Source organism: Dipteris shenzhenensis, chromosome 28 (assembly GCF_047967505.1).
Source record: "Dipteris shenzhenensis isolate YYH24624 ecotype China chromosome 28, Dip_SZ_1.0, whole genome shotgun sequence".
NCBI classification, from domain to species: domain Eukaryota; kingdom Viridiplantae; phylum Streptophyta; class Polypodiopsida; order Gleicheniales; family Dipteridaceae; genus Dipteris; species Dipteris shenzhenensis.
In genome coordinates, this window is record NC_141623.1 from 49,845,174 (window position 1) to 49,866,373 (window position 21,200).

General features: G+C 45.5%; 1 protein-coding gene across 4 annotated transcripts in view; it reads left to right on the top strand.

Moving 5' to 3' along the window:
* LOC147883678 (uncharacterized) overlaps positions 1-21,200 on the top strand; it is a 104,614-nt gene that overhangs the window by 8,770 nt on the left and 74,644 nt on the right. For all 4 annotated transcript variants that reach the window (XM_087399967.1, XM_087399968.1, XM_087399969.1 and 1 more), the window contains 2 exons: positions 18,015-18,176; positions 18,353-18,441. In XM_087399967.1, coding sequence (XP_087256093.1) covers positions 18,015-18,176; positions 18,353-18,441 — 251 coding nt within the window. The remainder of the gene's footprint in view (positions 1-18,014; positions 18,177-18,352; positions 18,442-21,200) is intronic.

Consider the following 21,200-nt stretch of genomic DNA (forward strand, 5'->3'; position numbering starts at 1 on the left):
CATGTGAAAGTTGGCCAGAAACTCAACCCAGCGTGCTTGTCGAGCGTTCATGACTAGCTGAGTAAAGATATACTTTAGAGAGTGATGGTCTGTCTTGACCATCGAGTCGGCTCCCATGAGATAATGTTTCCAAGAGCGATAAGCATGTACAACGGCAAGAAACTCCTTATCATAAACCGGGTATCGGGTTTGGATATCGGAATGTTTATGGCTGTCAAAAGCAATAACTCTGCCTTCTTACATCAAGACTGCTCCTGTAGCGATGTCGGAAGCGTCGGTCATGACCTCAAATGGAAGGTTTAGGTCAGCAATAGCCATAAATGGTGTGGTAGTGAGTGCTTGCTTGAGTTGTTGGAAACTATACTGTGTTTCGGGAAGCCACTGAAAAACTGCTGTGCTTTTCAATAATTCGGACATAGGAGCTGTGATTTCGGAAAACTGAGACCTTTGTATGGTAGAAGTTTGCCAATCTGAGAAAAGAGTGGACATCATGAACATTCTTAGGAGTAGGCCAGTTTCGGATTACCTCGACCTTCTTGGGATCCACAGAGATGCCTTGAACTGAAATAACATGTCCCAAATATTCGAGTTGGGTCTTGAAGAACTCACTCTTCTCAACGTTGATGTAGAGAGAATGTGCGCGGAGAGATGTTGTTTGTGCTCATGTAGGGATCTGCTGAAAACGAGGATGTCATCGAGGTAAACGATGACGAACTTATCGAGGAAAGGCCTGAAGATGTCGTTCATTAGTGTCATGAATGTGGCCGGGGCATTGTTTAACCCAAAAGGCATGACCAAACATTCATAGTGTCCATACTTTGTTCGAAAAGCTGTCTTATACTCATCGCCTTCTTGTATGCGAATTTGATGATAACCTGAACGAAGATCAATCTTTGAGAATTGTGTTGCATGTAGAAGTTGATCATCGAGGTCATCGATGCGAGGCAATGGATACTTGTTTTTGATAGTGAGCTTGTTGAGGGCTCGATAGTCGATGTTGAGGTGCATTGACTTATTCTTTTTTTCCACAAGTAGTACAGGAGATCCGAAAGGGCTGCGACTGGGCCGAATGTGACCTTTGTCGAGTAGTTCGGTCACCTGTCTTTAGATTTCTTCATTTTGAGTGTAAGAAACCCGATGAGGGGATTTGGATGGTGGATTACTGTCGGGAATAAGTTCGATTGGGTGATCCACCGGTTGTCGAGGTGGTAACTGCTTTGGCAATTCCTGTGGAAAAGTATCCAAGTAGGGCTCGAAAAAAGGTTCGTTGAGGTATTCAGAAGGATCCTTTGTTGGTGTCTCCTCTACTGCTGTAACCGACAGAAGTGAAGTCTTTACTTGACGTTTACGAACCCACTTCTTGTAGGGTAGAGGCAACTGGGGTTGAAGGAGAGTCCCTAGAACCAGTTAGCTCAATAAGTTTTCCCTGGTGGACAAACTGGATAGTATGGCTATGAAAATTGATTGATGGATCATAGTCATAGAGCCACTGTTGTCCGAGTATGACATTGTACCGAGAAAGAGACATGATGTCGAAGGTCAACTTGTCCGTATAAGGTTGGATGCGAAAAGACAAGTTTTTGATCCTGGTGTTGCACAAGAAGGTAGTTTCATTTGTGAGTTCAATCTGATAGTCCATGGGACTAGGATTGGTGGTCAACTGAAGTTTGTCGACCATAGAACTAGCTAGGAAGTTATGAGAGCAGCCACTGTCGATGAGGATAGTGACTGTTGTTCCACGAATTAATCCTTGGACACAAAGTACTTGAGTGGCCAGGGAAGGTTCGGGGTTGCTGGCAAGGCTCATGTGGATGGTATTTGCCATTCAAACAGCTTTGCCTTTCTTGTCTTGTGCTGGGGTAGCATCTTCTGTTTGGGAAGTGCTAGGTTCCATATTGGAATTTTGCTTTGGTTGCTTGGGACAATTGAACCATCTATGGTCGCTTGTACAGATGGTACAAAGTCCTTTTGTGCTGGAGTTCTTCTTGTCAGTGGCCGCACCTTTATGTTGGGGATGACGGTGATGACTTTTTGAAGAAGAAGAGGCGCGATCCTTGGAGGAGTGCTTCTGTTGGAATCTAGCATACGATTTCTGAGACTTGTGGGGATCTTGAGACTGTGTCGCTGACCTTGATTACGTGAGTTTTTTCTAAACTTGAGGTTATCTTGAGGGCGAGCACCTTTGGCCATAGTAGAGTTCTGTGTTCTATTAGCACTTTGCTTCCCTGTGTTTTGGAAATCAATAATGCGCTCTGCGTAAGCAATAGCGCCAGCTGTGGTGGTGATGCTTGCTTTGAGGACATCAAGGCGTAACGAGGGATTTAGGCCTGAGATGAAAGCATGAAAGCGATCATCATCAGTTAAACCATCAATCTCCAGCACCAATGTGGTGAACTGAGAGATGTAGGAAGACAGGGAGCCTGTTTGCTCCAACTGTCTGAGTTTTGAATGTGCTTGGAAGTCCGCATTGGCAGGTATGAACTGCTTACGGAGCACGTGTTCAAAACGTTCCCAAGTTAACACACTTTTGCCGTCCTTTAAGTGTCGTTGCCACCATAGGAAAGCTGTATCCTTGAGGAGGGAGGTTGCCAAGGCAATCTTTTTGCCTTTAGTGAGGTCAACAATATCAAATTACATGCGCAGTTTTGTGAGCCATTGGTCAACTGTTCGGCGATTTTGTTGACTAATGTAGGCTTCCGGAAGTTTAATGTCAAGTCTTTTAGTTTGGAAGCTTGGAGTAAGCGGTAGAGGGCACGGGGTTCAGTGTTTTCTACCTCAGGTGGGAACGAGTCCACATAGTCGTCCAGTTGCGTCACGTCATCCTTTGTAGGTGTGGTACTACGAGAATCTTGGAGTTGTTGGACTTTTTGGACCAAGTCGGAGATGCTGTCTTGAAGCTGAGAAATTTGAAGTTGAAGTAGTGATTCGCCTTGTAAGTTGACTTCAGGGGTCTTTTTTGGACTTGAGTCGCTTATCTCCGGAGAGGTTGCACGCGAGCGTTGCGACATATCTGAGGTCCCTGTGAGAAGAGCACGAACCTGCGCTCTAGTTTGTACCACTCTTGGAAGAAGATTCGGGCTGCTCCCTGAGGTTGCTCATGTTGGAGGGGCAGGAGAAACAGGATGGAACTAGCCGTGGAAATCTGGTAAAGGAGGTCCTGTCTGAGGTAACAGTGGTGATGCCGAAATGGGTGTTACTGCTCGTGAGAGTACAGGGGTAGGTTGTAGAGTCCACGGATCTGAGAAGGGATAAGGAGCTGGTGTCAGGAGTGGAGGATATCCAGGAGGAGTGCCTTCAGAGTGTAAATACTGTCTTGGGGAAGGTACAACCTGTGCAGGAGGATATCTGGGAGCTGAAGGAGGTGGAGAGTACCTTGGAGATGCTGAAGTTGGGGGGTAAAAGTCTCTCCAAAGATGGACAGCAAACTCGTGAGGAATATCGGGTTCTGGGTATCACGTGTCTCGTGGAACACAACCTGGACTGTGCTGAGGAAGTAATGTAATTGAGGTGCCTCACGCAGAAGGTATAGGATGTGGTCCAAGTCACTGGAAGGGCACGTGACACAGAAGACCCACGATGCAAAAGCTCCGAAATAAGCTGGTTGTGCAATCTGAACATGATATTGTGTGGTAGATGATGCCTGAGGTGTCCTTGAAGTGACTGGGGAATTATTAGGGGTTTCCATGCTTTAAGGAGGAGGCTTTCATTTGCTGTAATTTGATAATGAGTGGCAAATAACAATATGAAAGAGAATCCTTAGAAATAGAATCCACCTGGCATAGATTAGATCTGCCAATTAGTTGCATAGAATGGCCTGAAAATCTTTGTACGGAGGTCCATTTACTATCTTTGCAAGTTCACGTTGAAGTGTGAGCAAGAAAAAGGTGCCTAGCGAGACTTTCGATGCAGATAGGGGCGTTGGAGGCGTGGTGCAGAAAAGGGCAGATTGCGTGGAACCGGACACGCTTTTCCTGCATTGAATTCAGTGGTGCAAGTACTTGTGGGGTGCTAGGAGCAGGACTGGGCCTGGCTGGTTGAAATTGGAAGGCAGCGAAAAAGCCGCAGTTCACAGGCTAAGGTGGCGAGATGAGCCAGCAAGAACCAGGCTGGTCTGAATCAAGATATAGGGGCAGCAAGGGCTGCTGGTCACAGGTAGGTATGGTGGCCATGAACTAGCGAGGGTCCGGCTGCTAAAAATGATCCAGTAGATTGTAGGATGGAAGCTTGACAAAGGGTGCAGCCTGCTTGCATCTGGCGCTGCTTGTTGCTTGCTTCCAGGGCTGATTTGCGGAAGAAGAAGATGGCGAATTTCTGGCACCTTGGCGAATTTCCGGCACCCACGCTGTTTGCAGAAATCGGGGCAGCAAGATGACGATAGAGGCTGCAAAGGGGATCTGTTCGATCACAAGGTCTTGTTAGAATTATTGCTATAATTTAGCAATGACCAATGTAATATAATAAGTAGGTTAGGGGCACTTTTCCCTCACTTAGAGGTTTTTCCCCCTTAGTGAAGGATAAGGTTTTGTCACTTAGACAAAACCTATCACTCTATTCAGTTGTAACTCTCTCATCTATTTGCAACTATCTTTTCAGCTCTCTCTCACTCCTGCCTCTTGCTCTCACCTTTGCTCTCTCCCATTCTCACATTTGGTATCAGAGCAGGTTCTTCCTGCGTTTGCTCCTGCTGCACATTCGCCTCCAGCTCCAGCGCGCAAGCTCCCTCCTCCATCAGTTCACCGTCCGTACAGATCGTCCGTACAATTCGTACGGATTGATTCTGGACAGTCCCGTACAGTACATGCGTGGCCGTCGTACAATCTCGTCGCCCGTACAAGTGCAGCGTCGTATAGCCTGCAGCTCCATTCCGTACAGCAAATCTTCAGCCGTACAACCTGTTGCCAGACCATACGGTTCGCGGTATAGTTCCGTACGGTTCGTTGTCGCTAGCCGTACACATGCGTCGACCGTACTGCTCCTGCGTCATTTTCGTCGTCAGTTCATCAGGCGTCCGTACTGTTCCGTACAACCTTAGTACCTTCCGTACTTTCTGCGTGCAGCCCATCCGTACAAGTGTTGTACCCACCGTACCTGTCCGTACATTTTGTACAACCTGAAGCAGACAACTCGTCCGTATAGTACGGCCATCCGTACCTTTGTCGTACAGTCACCGTACAGGCCGTACAATTGCATTTGGCCTTCTGAGCAGGTTTCATTCTTGCAGGCATTCTTGCAGTTGGTCGTCTGGCAGACATTTCTTTGCAAGAAGCCATTGTTTGGCAGAGCAGTTTTTTGGGCAGATTTGAGCATATTATTTGAATTGGGCATTTTGCAAAATTTGGGGCTTTTCTTGGATTTGCCCCAATTTCAACTCAATTTCACCTCAACATTTGGGGCTTTTGCAATTACACTGCAATTTCGCAGTAAAATTTGGGGCTTTTGCAAACAGAGAGCAATTTGTGCAACATTTGGGGCTTTCAGATCATTTTCCCCTTTCTGGTTGCAATTTCAAGCCACAAATTGGGGCTTTTGTGTTGGGAGAGCAATTTGACAGGTTTCAGTTCACACTGCCTTTCTGTGAGTGTTTTGAAGCGCTTTTGGCAGGTTTTGGGAGAGATTGGATGCTCTGGTAGATTTCTGACAGAGACATTACAGAGATTTGAGTTGCATTTTTAGCCAGTGTTTGGCTGTGTTTTTTGGGATTTGTGCACTCTATTCCCAGCACGGGAATTCAGATTTGCATTTGCTGTATTTTCTTTCTCAGACACGGCCCAACAAAATCAGAATGATTTCGGTTTCAGTGGTCTCTCACAAGAGGATAAGCTGGATGGTACCAACTACTCCCTCTGGAGTTTTATGGTACGCAATATTCTGATTTCTCGTAATTTATGGGACTATGTAAATGGGGATGAGTTCCGGCCAACAAATGTGGCACCTAATACCCCTCCCCAACAAGGAGGATGGAGAGGTCGTGCACAGGGTACAGCTGCAGTACAAGTTATTGGTGCAGTTATACCTACCACTCCAGAGCAAAAGAGATGGGATTCGCGTGATGCTTTAGCTTTGTCGTGTATTTCTCTTTCAGTGAAAAGATTCATCATTCCACATATCCGGTTGTGTAAGACCTCAAAGGCAGCATGGGATATTTTGGAGAGCATGTATGCAGCTCGGAATGATGCCAGGGTGTCTTTTTTGAAAAGAGAATTGTCTCGTACACATATGGAAGAGGGTGACTCCATGTCAGTGCACCTCACAAAGGTACAGGATTTACGAGAGCAATTGCTGAATATTGATGAGATCATTCCTGATTCAGAGATGATTACCACTACTCTGAATTCTCTTCCTGACTCTTATCTCAGCTTTCATACCTCACTGAATTTGTCGTTGAGGGGGGGTGCAAATCCTCTCACTTTTCACGAGTTGATAGGACTTCTGCTGCAGGAAGAGCAGACCACGAAAAACATGGCTTCACGAGCAGGTGAACATGCCATGCTCTCAAAATTCAAGCCTAAAGTAAAGGGACAGGCAAAGACTTCAGCAAATCAGCCTTCCAGTGGTTCAGGACAGCCTTCTCAAAAGGCTAAGGGTGATGCAGGTAAACCCAAGAAGAAGGGAATATGTCATTACTGCAAAAAGCCAGGTCACTACATTGGAGAATGCAAGAAAAGGCTTGCAAAAGAAAAGAAAAACAGCTCCGGTATGGCTGTCTCAGATTCAGCTCCTCATGCATTTGACAATGAGCAAGCTAGAGCCAACTTTGTGGAGCACGACTATGCCTTCTTGTCTTGCATTTCAGACTCTCAGTTGGCTGCTCGGGACAGTACAGCCACTTGTAATGATGACACTTATGCTTTTCTGACATGCAGTTATGATTCTTCCAAGGATGCATCAGCTTTCAGTGTCAATGAGACACATAATACATGGTATTTTGACAGCGGTGCCTCAAAGCATATCACTTCCAGGAAGTGTCTCTTCACATCTCTGCATCCACCACTTGTTGGTAAAAAGGTCACATGTGCCAACAACTCCTCCTATTCAGTCCGTGGTACAGGAGAAGTTGAACTTACAGCCATTGATGGCTCAACATTCAGAATTTCTGATGTCTTGTATGTGCCTGGTATCACAAAAAATCTACTTTCAGTGTCCACTCTTAACAGAGCTGGATTTCAGGTCATTTTTGAAGATGACGAGTGTGCAGCCCATGATAGAGAGCATGACTATGCCTTGAGATTGTCTGGCACTTTGTTGCGTGGTCTTTTTCAGCTTGACATGTATGAGAAAAGACCATCACATGCTCTTGCAGTTTCCACTCCTACTGCTGCTATGCAGAATGCGGAGTTATGGCATGCGAGATATGGACACATGCATTATGGCAGCTTGATGACGCGTCAAAAACATGCCATGGTTGATGCATTGCCTCCTCTTGAAACACCTCCTCCACATGCCTGTGAAGGGTGCATTCTTGGTAAAATGCACAGATCTCCTTTTAAGAAGGATGGATCAGTTAAAGATGTTCGAAAATTACAGCTTATACATAGTGATGTCTGTGGTCCCATGAGGACTCCATCATTGGGTGGTCATCTTTACTTTGTCACTTTTATAGATGACTACTCCAACTACACTTGGGTTTATGGGCTGGAGCGCAAATCAGAAGTGTTTATGGTTTTCAAACACTTTGCAGCCATGGTTGAGAATGAATCCGGACTGAAGATACAGACATTACGCACATATAGAGGAGGGGAGTACTTGTCTGCAGATTTTGATGCTTTTTTGAAAGACAGGGGCATTGTACATCAGCTTACAGTGAGGCTAACTCCTCAGCAAAATGGCAAAGCTGAGAGAAAAAATCGTACTCTTATGGAGATGGATAGATGTATGCTAAAAAGCAAAAAACTGCCTCACAAATTTTGGCTTGAAGGTCTCATGTGTGCCAATTATGTTTTGAATCGGGCACCCACAAAAGCTTTGAAGACCAAGACTCCCTATGAAGTTTGGCAAGGGAGAAAGCCTTATGTGGATCATTTCCGTGCTTTGGATGCCTTGCATATGCTCATGTGCCCGTTGAGTTTCGGCATAAGTTGTCTGATAAGGCAATCAAATGCATTTTTGTTGGGTACAGTGCAGAGAGCAAGGGCTACCGTCTCTACAATCCTGTCACACGCAAGATTATTGTCAGTAGAGATGTAATATTTTCAGAAAATTCAGCTCACACTCAAGCTGAATTTGATATGCCTTCTTCTTCCGGTGATGTCTTTGAGGGGTTACTACCCATTGCCTTCTGAATTTGATATGCCTTCTTCTTCCGGTGATGTCTTTGAGGCGTTACTACCCATTGCCTTGGGTTCCCCTGCTGATATATCTGATGAAAATCAGAATTTTCAGATACCTTCACATGCTCCGATTCGGCCACAGGATGTCATATCACCTCCACAAGCTGTGGAAGAGGTTGTTCAGCAAGAAATTGCAAATATACATGCAGCAAAAACAGTCCCAAATTGGCTGTTACAAACTCTCAGGGAGAGTAAAATTGATGCTCCATTACCTAGCAGAACTCGGAGTGCAGTAAGGCATGGGGGAGGTGCTCTTTCAGTTCAATCAGCCTATGTAGGTACTCTTCTTGATGAGGAGGAACATGAGACATTTGAAGAGGCACAAGATAATGTGCATTGGATGAATGCCATGCACGATGAGTTGCAGTCCATTCAGAAAAATCAGACAAGGGAAGTTGTCGATTTGCCACCAGGTAAACATGCCATAGGTACAAGGTGGGTTTTCAAAGTTAAAAGAAAGCCCGATGGCACCATTGACAGGTACAAGGCAAGGCTAGTCGCAAAAGGATATGCTCAGAAAAAGGGCATAGACTATGAGGAGACTTTTGCTCCTTCATCCAGGATGACAACCATCCGGTCAGTAATAGCAATGGCTGCAAATTTTCAGTGGAATGTTCATCAGTTAGACATAAAAACAGCCTTCCTTAATGGAGACTTGTTGGAAGAGGTTTATGTCAAACAACCTCCAGGCTTTGAAATTTCAAAAAATGCACTTTAGGTATGCAAGCTGAATGAAGCTTTGTATGGGCTGAAACAGGCCCCACGTGCATGGTATGCAAAGATTCATGCCTTTCTGACCAGCAAGGGGCTGCACAACAGTCCAACTGAAAGCACCCTTGTTATGCTCTAGCCGGGATAGCATGACCTCGGATAGATCGGTGGGCATTTTCTCTTAGATGACCAACTTTTGTAATAGTTAATGTGCGTAATTGAAATGGTCAAGAGAAGTAACTGCCAAGGTCCTAGGTGAGGGCGGAATGGCATTGACTAGATAGTTCTGAGTGCTAAGGCCTAGGTGCACCTAAATGTGCAATAATGCCAAGGGGCAAGTGGTTTTTAATGTGCCCCAAGAGAGGGGTAAAAAGGTGCACCAAGTGGAGAGGCTAAATTGATGACATTTGGCAAGGAGAACTATCTAGGGAATTGAGGGTCTCATGGATAGGTATGAATGAAATAACGTATGGATCTGACGATTTACTATCCTTTGAAAAAAGGCTGGGTGGAATAACAGAAAGCCATCGCCCGTGAGTGTTTCAACGAAGGCTAGAGGTTTAGGCTACCGATAATAACGAGGATAGGTAAAGTTGTTGACATTTTGGTATCAGAGCAAGGCTAGAGGATGAAGGGGGAATTCGTGATTTACGACGAAATCTGTGGATGGGAAGCATTGTAAACTTCGAATCCTGAGAGTCGAGCTATGGCGCTAGCAAAGGCGAAGAACTTTGTCTCCTCCAACCCTGTCGTTGTCTAGCAAGCCTGGGCGTCAAAAGCAAAGCTATAGAGCTCGATGAAGAGAGTGATGCCTAAGTGACTGCGTTATGCGACGGTGTGGTTTTGGGTGACGTGCTCAGGTTGGATCGCCTCGAGCAAGAGTTTGGTGAAGACCCGAGAGCTGTTTGACGTGCTTGCAATTAGAGCTGCTGACCGTCGCATAACAAATCTGTTTGTTCCGCTCTGGAATATGGCTGGTTGTGAGCAAGCAGAGATGGGTCGTGGAAGCGCGAGCGACGCGCATGCCTGAGCATTGAAATTAATGGCCACCGTGGCCTACGAAGGTTGTGCGTGAAGGGGCTACGTAGACGGACGGTAGGTGGTGAAGAAATTACGATTGATTAAGGTGGATAAGCAGTCCAAGGTGGTGACGGGTGAACGAGGCTATTGACTTCGTCGAATTCGAGCGGACGTTGATACATTTTGGAAAGGGGTCGTTGGGGCAACTGCTGGCATCCCTGCGTGCGAAGATAAAGGGCGACTCTGGTGATGCAGATCTATTACTGAGCCATCGTTTCGGGCTTGGACCTCCACCCACTGGGCTGCCTAGTTTCTCTTGTGAGGCAACGCTCGCCTGGGTTCCGCAACGTCGGATTATTTTATCAGGGAGCTCTTTCCCCCGTACAGTTTTTTTTTGTTTTCAATTGGTCCTGTTATTTTTGCACTGTAAAAAAAAAAAAAAAAAAAAAGGAAAGCAGGACAAAAGTGAAGGGTGTATATATTGGTTATTTGGGTTTAAAAAAAAAAAAAAAAAATCCCATCTTCCACTGTGAACTCATGGAAGCTGAAGGGCGGAATTCAAGAGTGAATCCTAGTGAGTCTAGAGTATAGTCTACACAACAGATGTCACATCATGCAGCACCTACATTGATTGGTAGGATTTCGATATTAGAGGATGCTTTACAGCAGATTATGAACCAGCAGCTGGTCAAAATGAGATCAGGGAGATGGTGCAAGCCTTGTCGGCTAGACCGTCTAGGATTGATAAGGGCAAAGCTCCAGTGGAGCCAGAGCCCAGTATACATTCCTTAGAGCGCGCAAGGGTCAAAGTGCCTAATATCGCTAATTATAGACCGGAGAAGTACGCTGGTCGGATGACCGAGCGCAGCTCTGATGTGATCGAGGTTTGGTTACACAAGTGGGAAGAAGCCTTCGCCATTTGTGAGATTAGATCCGATCTAAAGAAAATCCGCGAGGCCACACACCTGTTTATTGAGGCAGCGGACAGATGGTGGATAAAGCAACAGAAGGATCAAGTTGCTCCAACCACCTGGGAAGGGTTTAAAGCGGAATTTAAGAAACACTTTCTTCCACCTGATGAAGAGTCCCGAGCTTGGGATGCTTATAGAAATCTTCGTCAGAGGAACTTGTCAGTGGCAGAGTACACTGACAAATTCAGGGAATGTGTCATGAAAATAACAGACCCTCTCCCTATGTCGGTTCAGTTAAAGGACTATATCTATGGACTGAACGACAAGATCAAAATGGAAGGTCGGGCTAAATATGTGACTACACTAGATGAATTTATTGCAGTAGCCTTGAACTATGAGGATGCCTGAGGCAGATCTGGTGGATTTGTGCAGGCAGGGACTCAGTATGAGTACTCGAAAAAAGGGGGATTTCCGAGGAAATGGGTTTCAAAGACAAGTGTCTCGCAGCCAAGTGGCCAAACCAAGCAGGTGAAGCCGGTTGAGGGACCAGTAAAAACAAGTACCACCGTTGGGGTGAAAAGGAAAATAACTCCAATGGCAGCCCGGGCTTGGTCAAAGTCCTCGTTGACCCTTGAACAAAAAGAGAAAGCTAGAAAAGAAGGATTGTGCTTCGGCTGCCTTCAGAGACATCAGTGGAAGGATTGTCCACTGAATAAAGACCGTCGCACGGCTAATATGATAATATCTGAATGCGACGTAGAAATGCAGGAGAGTCCCGATGCGGAACACATGCAGATGCAACTGGCGGGACCTTCTCAGAGGTTAGTACCTTGTTTGTTATGTGTATCTGTTGCTAAGTTAGTGACGAGTGCACCTGATAACATCCTATCTAAGCCCGCAGCAACGGGGTATACGGCCTTCAATGATACGGAGTTAATTAAAATGAAAGGGCAAGTGGCCAGTCATGATGTCATTGTGTTGTTTGACTCAGCGTCAACTCACAATGTGATTAACTCCAAGCTCGTGAAGAGGCTGAAATTAAAAACAAGTCCATCTGACTATGCGTATACAGTCAGGATGGCAGATGGAAGTTCAACTGAAGTATGGGACCAAAGGGTTACCCAGTTGGAGCTTCGGATTCAGGACTATGCTGAGAAGCTTGATTTTGAAATGACCAAGCTTGCTCATGCAGATATAGCCCTGGGAATGGCGTGGCATTCTAGGAAGAATCCAGCCATTGATTGGAAAAAGCACGTATATCAATTCAAGATGAATGATGTGCTTTATGTCTTGCGAGGTGAAAAAGATATACCTCAGGGACCGTTGGTTTCCGTGATGGAAATCAGAAAAGCTCAAGTAGAGTTTTTATTCCTTTGCATAGCATCGGTAGAGCCGGTGGATGAGTCTTCGGCTAACACTGATGTTACGCAAAGTGGTGAGATGGCCAAGCTGGCTAATCTTATAACAGAGGAGTTCTCTGAATGTTTTAGGGATGAACTACCTTATTGGTTACCTCCAGAGCGGAAAGTTCAACATAAGATTGAACTGATCCCGGGGGCAGAACCCGTGAATAGACCTCCCTATAGAATGAGTTTTGCTGAAGAAGCGGAGGTGCGTAGACAACTGGAAGAATACCTCAAGTTGGGACAGATTCAACCAAGTTTCTCACCTTTTGCTTCGCCAGTGATATTAAAGAGGAAAAAGGATGATACGTTTCGCCTCTGTATAGATTACAGAGCATTGAATAATATCACTGTTAAGCACAGGTATCCGATGGCTCGGATTGATGATTTGCTAGATGCATTACATGGAGCCGTGATTTTCAGTAAGATAGATCTTAAGTGTGGCTACCATCAAATCCGGATTAGAGCCGAGGATGTGCATAAAACCGCTTTTAGAAGCAGGTTTGGTCATTATGAGTTTTTGGTAATGCCCTTCGGACTTACCAATGCTCCAGCGACCTTCGTCATGCTTATGAACGATTTACTACGTGCGTATATCGGAAAGTTCGTAGTACATTTTATTGACGACATCCTGATATTCAGTAAAAGTGTTACTGAGCATCGTGAACACTTAAGGATAGTGTTCAGTACTTTGAGGAAAGCCAGTCTTTATGTGAATAAAAAGAAAACTATACTGTGTATGGTTAGGCTTGAGTATTTAGGGTTCATAATTACTCCACAGGGGGTAGAAATGGATCCGAAGAAAGTGGCTGCGATACTAACTTGGCCAATCCCTCAGAGTCTGACCGCATTGCGATCATTCTTGGGATTTGTCCAGTTTTATAGAAGGCATATCAAAGGATATTTCGGAATAGTATCGCCATTGACTGATCTGACCTCAGATAAAGTATCTTTTATTTGGGGACAGAATCAACAGGAAAGTTTTAACACCATAAAACAAGCTGTGGTCTCAGGACCGGTGTTAAAAAATAGTTGATCCCCAGAAACTGTTGTTCCTAGAAACCGATGCAAGTGGCGGAAAATGGTCTGAAGTGGAAACACCGGGTGCAATGCAAACTGTCCCCCCTCTATCAAGAGCCCAGTCACCCACATAGAATCTATCAATCCGAGCATGGATAGGCATCTGCACCCTATGGTTCGACTAGGAAAACAAAAGTGACTGAGACTGAATAAGAAATGCATCATCTGACCAAACATCTGTGCCACTGAACCTGAACAAGAAGGCATCCCAAGCTGCTCTCTCAAGGGAGTGGATACCACCTTCTCTGCCCCCTTTCTTATTAGAAGGTGCCTCAACCATGTTGAAGTCACCTCCAATAATCCACGAATCCGCAATGTCAGCCCGCGAGAGCAACTCTTTCCAAAACAAAACACGGTCCCCTCTGTTGTTCGGAGCATAGAGGTTGAGGAAACCAACCTTATGTCTGTCAATCAGAAGTAAAACCCACTGGGCCCTTGGCCCTTTCAGGGATCTCGAATTCTCTCCCTCCTTTTCTTCTTCCTTTTCCCTGATATCTCTCCACCCCTCCTATCCCAGGTACCCAGCAAAAAATGCAGCAACAGATTTCAAAATTTAGGACATACCTGGAGGAAAAACTCGTCAAAAGTTCTCGCATCGGAAGTTCCTTTCTCAGGAGTTGGCTCTGATACCAACTGACACGTCCCAGCACTTCTGAAACCCCTGATCTGCAAAACAACCACACACAACATCAGATCTGAGCAGGCTGCTCACCACCCAACCATGACATCTGCGGGATGTGATCCCGAATCAGAAGATGTCCCCTCTGAGCCACGAGCTGAGCTACTGGCACGAACTCCCAATCAGATCCAAACCAGCCTGATGTCCCATACCACCAGGTGGCGCTGTGAAGCCCTGGATCTGTCACTGGGCCTTGGGCTACGCTAAGATGCAGGCGTGCGTCCGCGACTCAATCCAGGAACAGACCTGGCACCTGTGAACGAGACTTGCTCCCAACTGCACACTGAGAACTGAACCCCCTGGGCCTCTTTTATAGACTCGGCCCCGGCGCCAAAAAGACCTATAAATAGTTCGTACCCTTGCCACTCAACCCGAGAATCAAGCCTGCCTAGCTCTAAGCCTCCCCAGGCTAACCTGAGCTAGTCCTGTGTACCTAGTACACATCAGATATTAATCCGTGCACATGACACTACCTCGATTCTCAGCTGATGTGACGAGACTCGCAACTATCCGATGGTTATCCTGAGTACATGTGAGACTCTTCTATCTTTGAGATATTGAGGTCTGATGACGAGACCATACTCCGATACCCTCAAGAAGTGGTCATGGTAGAACTGGATCTTGGTGGGGAGCTCCTCTCCCCCCCAAGCCCGAGATGTATGAAGCTGGAGGAGGTCCAACCGTATGATATGGTTGATCTTATCTCGTGGGATCATCTTGGGAAGTGCATCCATGCTGTACTGAAAGGGGGGAACTATGTCCATCTGAATGCTATGACTACCAAATCATATGGATACCCGTGCATACCATGCTATATCAACACCGCTCTCTACCAGTCGCTTGGAAGACTCCTGCTAGCCTTGGTTATCTCCACTGGGGTAAGGTTCAGACTCTGTGGAGGAATGTCAAAGTCTGAAAGATGGCATCAACCTCGAGAGGAGTCATGGTGAACTCTACCTGTATAATTTGGTGGGAGAAAAGGGCTTACTTCGAATCATCCTAGATCCCATAGTCATATGTAGCCTCTCAAATCTCTTCCACTCTGTAGCTGAAATGTCACTCTCCCAGAAAGATGCAGCATACATGGCCATCGGTCTCACCAGGGTGTCCAAAAGAAAACCCTTCGTCGGATGGTCCTGGAAGCACTGCTTCTCTGGTCCGGCCAGTGCACCCCGCCCTCGTGTGAGTCATGCTGTAGCTGCATGGGTAATCGTGAAACTTGGCCTGGTAAACACTATCCCCAAAAATGTGTAACATTGCACTACCTCCATTGGCTCATCTTGGTAACGGAAGCTATGGTAATGGGACATTGCTTGCGAGGTGTTGAAGATCATAACCTTGGTCTTTCCAAGGTTAACTGTCAAGTCTCTCTCTCTGCAGAACATCTCAAGAGCCTCTATATGTTTCTGCAATCCCTCTACTATGAGGACTATGTTATCTGCGTACAATAGCATCTGCACCATTAGGTCAGCCAAAATTGAACCCTCTCCACCTAGACGATCTACAAAGGATGTAATCTCATCGATATAGAGCTTGAAGAGAGTTGGTGAGAGTGGGAAGCCTTTCTTCACTCCGATAGTGCTCTCAACCCAATCTGATAGACCTCTCGGCACGTACTCTCCCTCTGATGAACTCATATAGACTCATAACCCCCCAAATCATGATCTGTGGGAGCTGCAACTCCTGTAACCTCTTGATCAAGTGGGAACATGGCACATTATCAAATGCCTTACGAAAGTCTACAAAGCAAGTGTAGACTTTCTAGTTTCTCGACTTCACCTTCTCAATGATAGCCCTCAAGGTGAAGATGTGGTCCAAGGTGGAGTGCTGTCTCTAAAAACTTGCCTGCCCCCAAGAGCCCGTTGCCCGTGACCCTCTACGTGGCTGTTGATCTCCCTCTCTAGAACCAACCCATATGTCTTAGCTAGAGTGTGGCCAATCATAAGAGTACGGTAGTTCCCAATGTTCATGGGATCACCTGCCTTGTGTATCAGTACTATGGTGGTAGTGCTCCAGGCAGGCGAAAAGCCATGGCATATAGGATGATTGAATAGTTGTGCTAGAACCGGGGTTAAGACCTCCTGCCCATGTGCAAAAAGTGCGGTGCGTAGTCCCTCATGATCTGGTGATATCCGGTTATGAAGACAGAGAAGGGCATCTCGTACATTTTGTGCTGTAAACAAGTGACATGTAGTGACTCTGGGCATAGAGGACATATCGAGTGGTGTCTGACCGGGGACATCATAGAGGGAGAATGCATGTGTGCCAAAGAGCTGGATCTGTAATGTGGGATGGGCGGCTTCCCCTCCGATAAGAGCCTCTAGCCCATAGTAGGATCTCCGTGGCGAAAGGATCCGATCATCTCATCCATTGTGTGTATGAGGAAAGCCTATTTCTTATGCCATATCACTGGTCATTAGATTTGATGTGCCTATGGTGAAGTCAAATGTCCCAATGCTCACGCACATGTGAGGTGGTCTCTCATCTCTCTGCACTCATCGTCAAACCAGGGGTTTTGGGTTATCTTGCTGTTTGGGACACGTGCAGATCGAGTTGTGGGAAAGGATCTAGTGGCAACCTCCTGTATCACTGAGACAAGGGGCATGGGTGAGGTCCATCCCATCTCCAAGTAAGACTAGAAGCTCTGAGGCTAGGTGGCTCATGTATACCAAGTCAAGAGCACGATCAATGGATCTAAATGCGAGTGGGTGTGGGGGGACCCTCCTCATGGCTAGCATGGCAAGCGAGATACATAAGGCAACTTATGAGTGGTCGGCACTGAGTAGAGGAGGAGGCACAATAAAATCGGGTATCCATGAGGCAAAAGCTAGTGGACCCAATAGGTAGTCCATTGTGCTTCTTCACCCACCATGTGGGAAGCAAGTGAGCCCACCAAATGATGGCCATCTTTGAAGACCATTATATATGATCAAGTCATGGATAGCCCCCAACTCAAGTGGATGTCTACCGTATGCTATCACTTGCTGCCTCACTATCCTCAGCTTTGCTACATCCATCTTTGGTATTATGAGGGAATCATCATCGAAATCTGGCAAGCCAACCTGTCTATTTCCAGTACGTGAATTGAAGTCACCAAGGAGGAGTGTCCCCCTGTCTAGAAAGCTCCATGATGTCATCATGAATAGTCTCATATGGGCTTTGCCCTTCAGTGGTGACTTCTTGTGCATAAGATGATGTGTCTGGGGGAAAGTAACACACTGCAATGAAAATCGGACGTGTATCTGGTAGCTGACCTCGCACCCGCATATGTCGTGCGTGCTCCTCTCTCTAGATCACACATATGAGTGGTCTCAGGTGTGCTCTAAAAAGGACAGCCATGCCTCCCAGCCCCCGTATCCCACTGTCTCGGCTCATCTCCTTCCTATGGGTTGATTCCCAAATATATCCCGTCACTGTCGGCAGCCCTCTTTCCGGGCTTTCATGGGTCTTGGTGTAGAAGATCATGTCTCTGTTGGTATATATTTCCAAGAAACCCCCAGGATCGGAGCAAAGGGCACCATTGCAATTCCACACTGCTACTTTCAGCCCCCTTTGTGCACCCAGCCCATGGGTCCGACACCGTCATAATTCGCCATCCTCTTTCTCCCCCTGTCTATTCTTTCTGTGATGATCACTTTGCCATCTCTGTAGGCAGCCCACTTTCCTGCCTCTCTTGCTGCCATCACTCATACCATTCCCTCCCTCCTGTGTTCCTGCTGTAGGAGAGTGAGGTCGTCATCTGAGTATATCTTTGTCCCTTTCAGAGTTTCCCTGAGAGAGAGAGAGAGAGAGAGAGAGAGAGAGAGAGAGAGAGCTTTTCTAGAATATCTAAAAAGATCATGTTGCTAACTACAACTTCTTTGTGTCTTATTTTTTTGGACAGGACTTTTGCATTGATCAAACCGGATGGAATAAAAAATATGGGACAAATCATAGATATAATTTATTCAAATGGTTTTCTAATCAAGGAACTAAGGATGTGTAAGCTGCATTATGAAGATGCCCAAAACTTCTACAAGGTGCATCGAGAGAAGCCTTTTTATGGGTAAGGAGATCCCTTTTTGTATCTCATTGTTCGTTGAAACTGGATTTCTTGTTGAGGAAGGTGTAGAGGCTGTAAAACATTTCATTCAAGCATTGTAGGTTTTTAGATTGATCTTCCAACTTCTGAAAACTATGCTACGTCAAGCCTAACAAAACAAACAAACAACATGTTTGCAGAGCTCTCACTCATTTTATGTCAAGTGGTCCATGCATTGCAATGGAATTGGTGTCAGAAAATGCAATCAACAAATGGAGAGCACTTCTAGGTAAGAGTGCTAGCATGTAATAAGTAATGGGAGGTAAGGGAAGTGCCAAAAGGAAGTACAACAGAATGAGTGAAGAGTTTTGTGCCCCCAAAAAGGAGATTACTATTTAGTAATGAACAAATACATAAAGAACAGGAAAGAACTCCTATGATGAACAAAACACCCTTAGGGTCAGTGTTTTTAAAAAGGGAATATTAGAAAATTAAGCGTTCATTTGGATTTGGGACAAAAATCTGGGCAACCATGGCATTCAATTTTTGTTTGAAAAATCTATGTTGATTACAGTCAAACTTCGGCAACCTATATGTTTTGATTGAAAAATATAAATTGGGTTATGTAGCATACGAAATCAATGGCAAGACATGATTTAGATATTTATCATGTTTGTTGCACCATTTAGTAAAGCTACATGCATCAAAATAAGCATTTTATGAAGCTATCTCTAATTTTATCCACCAAGTTTAGAGCATACTTGCCCATTTAAGGTTATCATTTCTCAAAGGTGATGATGGTAGGATAGGCCACTTCGGTGCTCTTTTTTCAAGGGGGTCCTCTGACAAAAAAAAACAATGCGAAGGGTGATTAGAAATAATCTGGCTGAAAGTAAAATCAACAAAGCCAATCCAGTGTATCAAAATTCCAAGAGGCTCCTGTGGGGGTGTGTAAAAAGAAGGGTCCATGGTTGCACTCCCTCATGAAGGAAGTGTCTGGTGAAAACTCAACACCTGAGTCGTATTACACAACTAGGTTTGCACCTTGGGAGATTGGGGAAGAATGTGTGGGTAATTCGAAGGGGTGCAATCTAGTCAATTGGTGGCCTTGAAGGTCTTGAGATCCATGCAGTTGCATGTCAACAAATGTAGAGCAGTGCGAGCTGTCAGTTAGAAGGAGAATAGGAAGGGCACGTGTCACATATGAATTCATAACTTGTTTCTCAAAAATCAGAGATAAGTATCAAGCCCATGTCGAGATGCATGCAACAGAGAGTCATCTATTGTAGAAGCTCTAATCTCAGTGATAAAGTTGTAATCTGAGGCTATATTTGCCTTTTTTATTTTCTGTGAAGAGTCTATGAAATTATTGACGCTAAGAGCTTCTATGCTCTGTGTAAAACTCTGTTGTGAGCAGAAATTATTGCTGGAGACCTTTGTGTATGGAAACTGTTGTCTTCTGAGCACTCTCAATTTCCTTTTATTAATCTTAAAATCTGCTATTCTACAGGAATAATTCGTATTGTTTCAGAATAATGCCAACAAGATAGGGGGGCTTATCAATGTAAAGATCAAAGAGAGTGGGGGTAAAAGGAACCCCTATTTGGCGGCAATGGTGCTGCTCCCTCAGACAATCCTGTGACCCTTGCATAGAGACCATATTGTCTTTCATAGAGAGCCATAACTGTAGATATAAGATTGTCTGCAATACCTAGAGTTTGGAGTTGCAAGATGAGATGAACCCATGGATCAAGGTCAAAGGCTTTCCAAAAATCCATGGAGCAGCAATATACTTTCTTCCCTGTGTCCAGCCTCCTCCACGAGAGCTTTGGGGTTGAAAATGTGACCCATTGTGTACTAATCTGTTGAGAAGCCTACTAGACCATCTCCATGCATACTTGCGCACTCAATGTACAAACTGATATGTATCTCAAGTCACTGAGAAGCCTACTAGACCATCTCCATGCATACTTGCACACTCAATGTACAAACTGATATGTATCTCAAGTCACTTCTCCAAACCCTCATACTATCTTGTATTTATGGTTTCTGAGAAAGAAAAAGAGAAAGATGGATTAACGTTTGCAGGAGGCTTCGCGGGCCTATGAGACACTATACAAAAAGGATAAACACCAACATCAATTATAGAGTGAGAGTCTCTTAAAAGTGCATATAGCATCCCCAATGTTATTATAGGCTAGCAATGATCTCTATGAGAGAGATAAAGAAAGAAAGTTTATTATAGTATACGGAAGACCGATGGGTCTATGAGACTGGTAAAAAACCTGATACAACAAGCAGAAAGGGTGGAGCTACCAAACGAGCATCATCACCCATGCTCAATGCTAAGTCCTAATTAGTACATAGTCATATCATCAGTAAAATGACATCATCATCATCATCATCACAATCCTCATCATCATGTCGATCAATCCACATCACCAGGCCATGCCGGCTCTGGCTTGTGCGGCCTCACAGGGTGTAAATGTCAAGGGGAGCTCGAGAGGGGGCGAGGTCTTGATGATGCGTAGCCAGTGATGGAGTGCTGGTGACTGTCTGCGGGTGCTATCCGTCTTGATCACTTGGCAGTGGCTCTGCTCCTAACCAAGGCTACTGTAACACCTGTGGGTCATGTCCTAGGTCTGAACAAGGATGGGAGGTCACCTAATGTGATCTGCGTGTCTATCCGCTGTCGAGTATGGCGTGCCTCAGGCTCTTGATCCCTATTGCGTTTGTAGTCGGTGACTGTGTGGTCCATACGATCTGACTGGAAGAACTCCGTGATCAAGTAGTGTGTCTGAGGCCTGCCTCTATATCTTGAGTAAGTGCTCTCTATGTTGAAGCGCCTCATGAATGAAAGCAGCGAGGCACCCGTGGTATGGATACGAAAGGAGTCTGGAGAGGGGCCCAAAGCTGTCTCTAAAGAGACAATGATATCGACCACGGATCTCGGAGTACACGGGCGAAGTGCAAAGTGCTCCTCTGACTCAACCTCTTCCCGATCGCATAGCGTACATAGGCGGCACTCCTTGGGTATTGCCTCAGCTC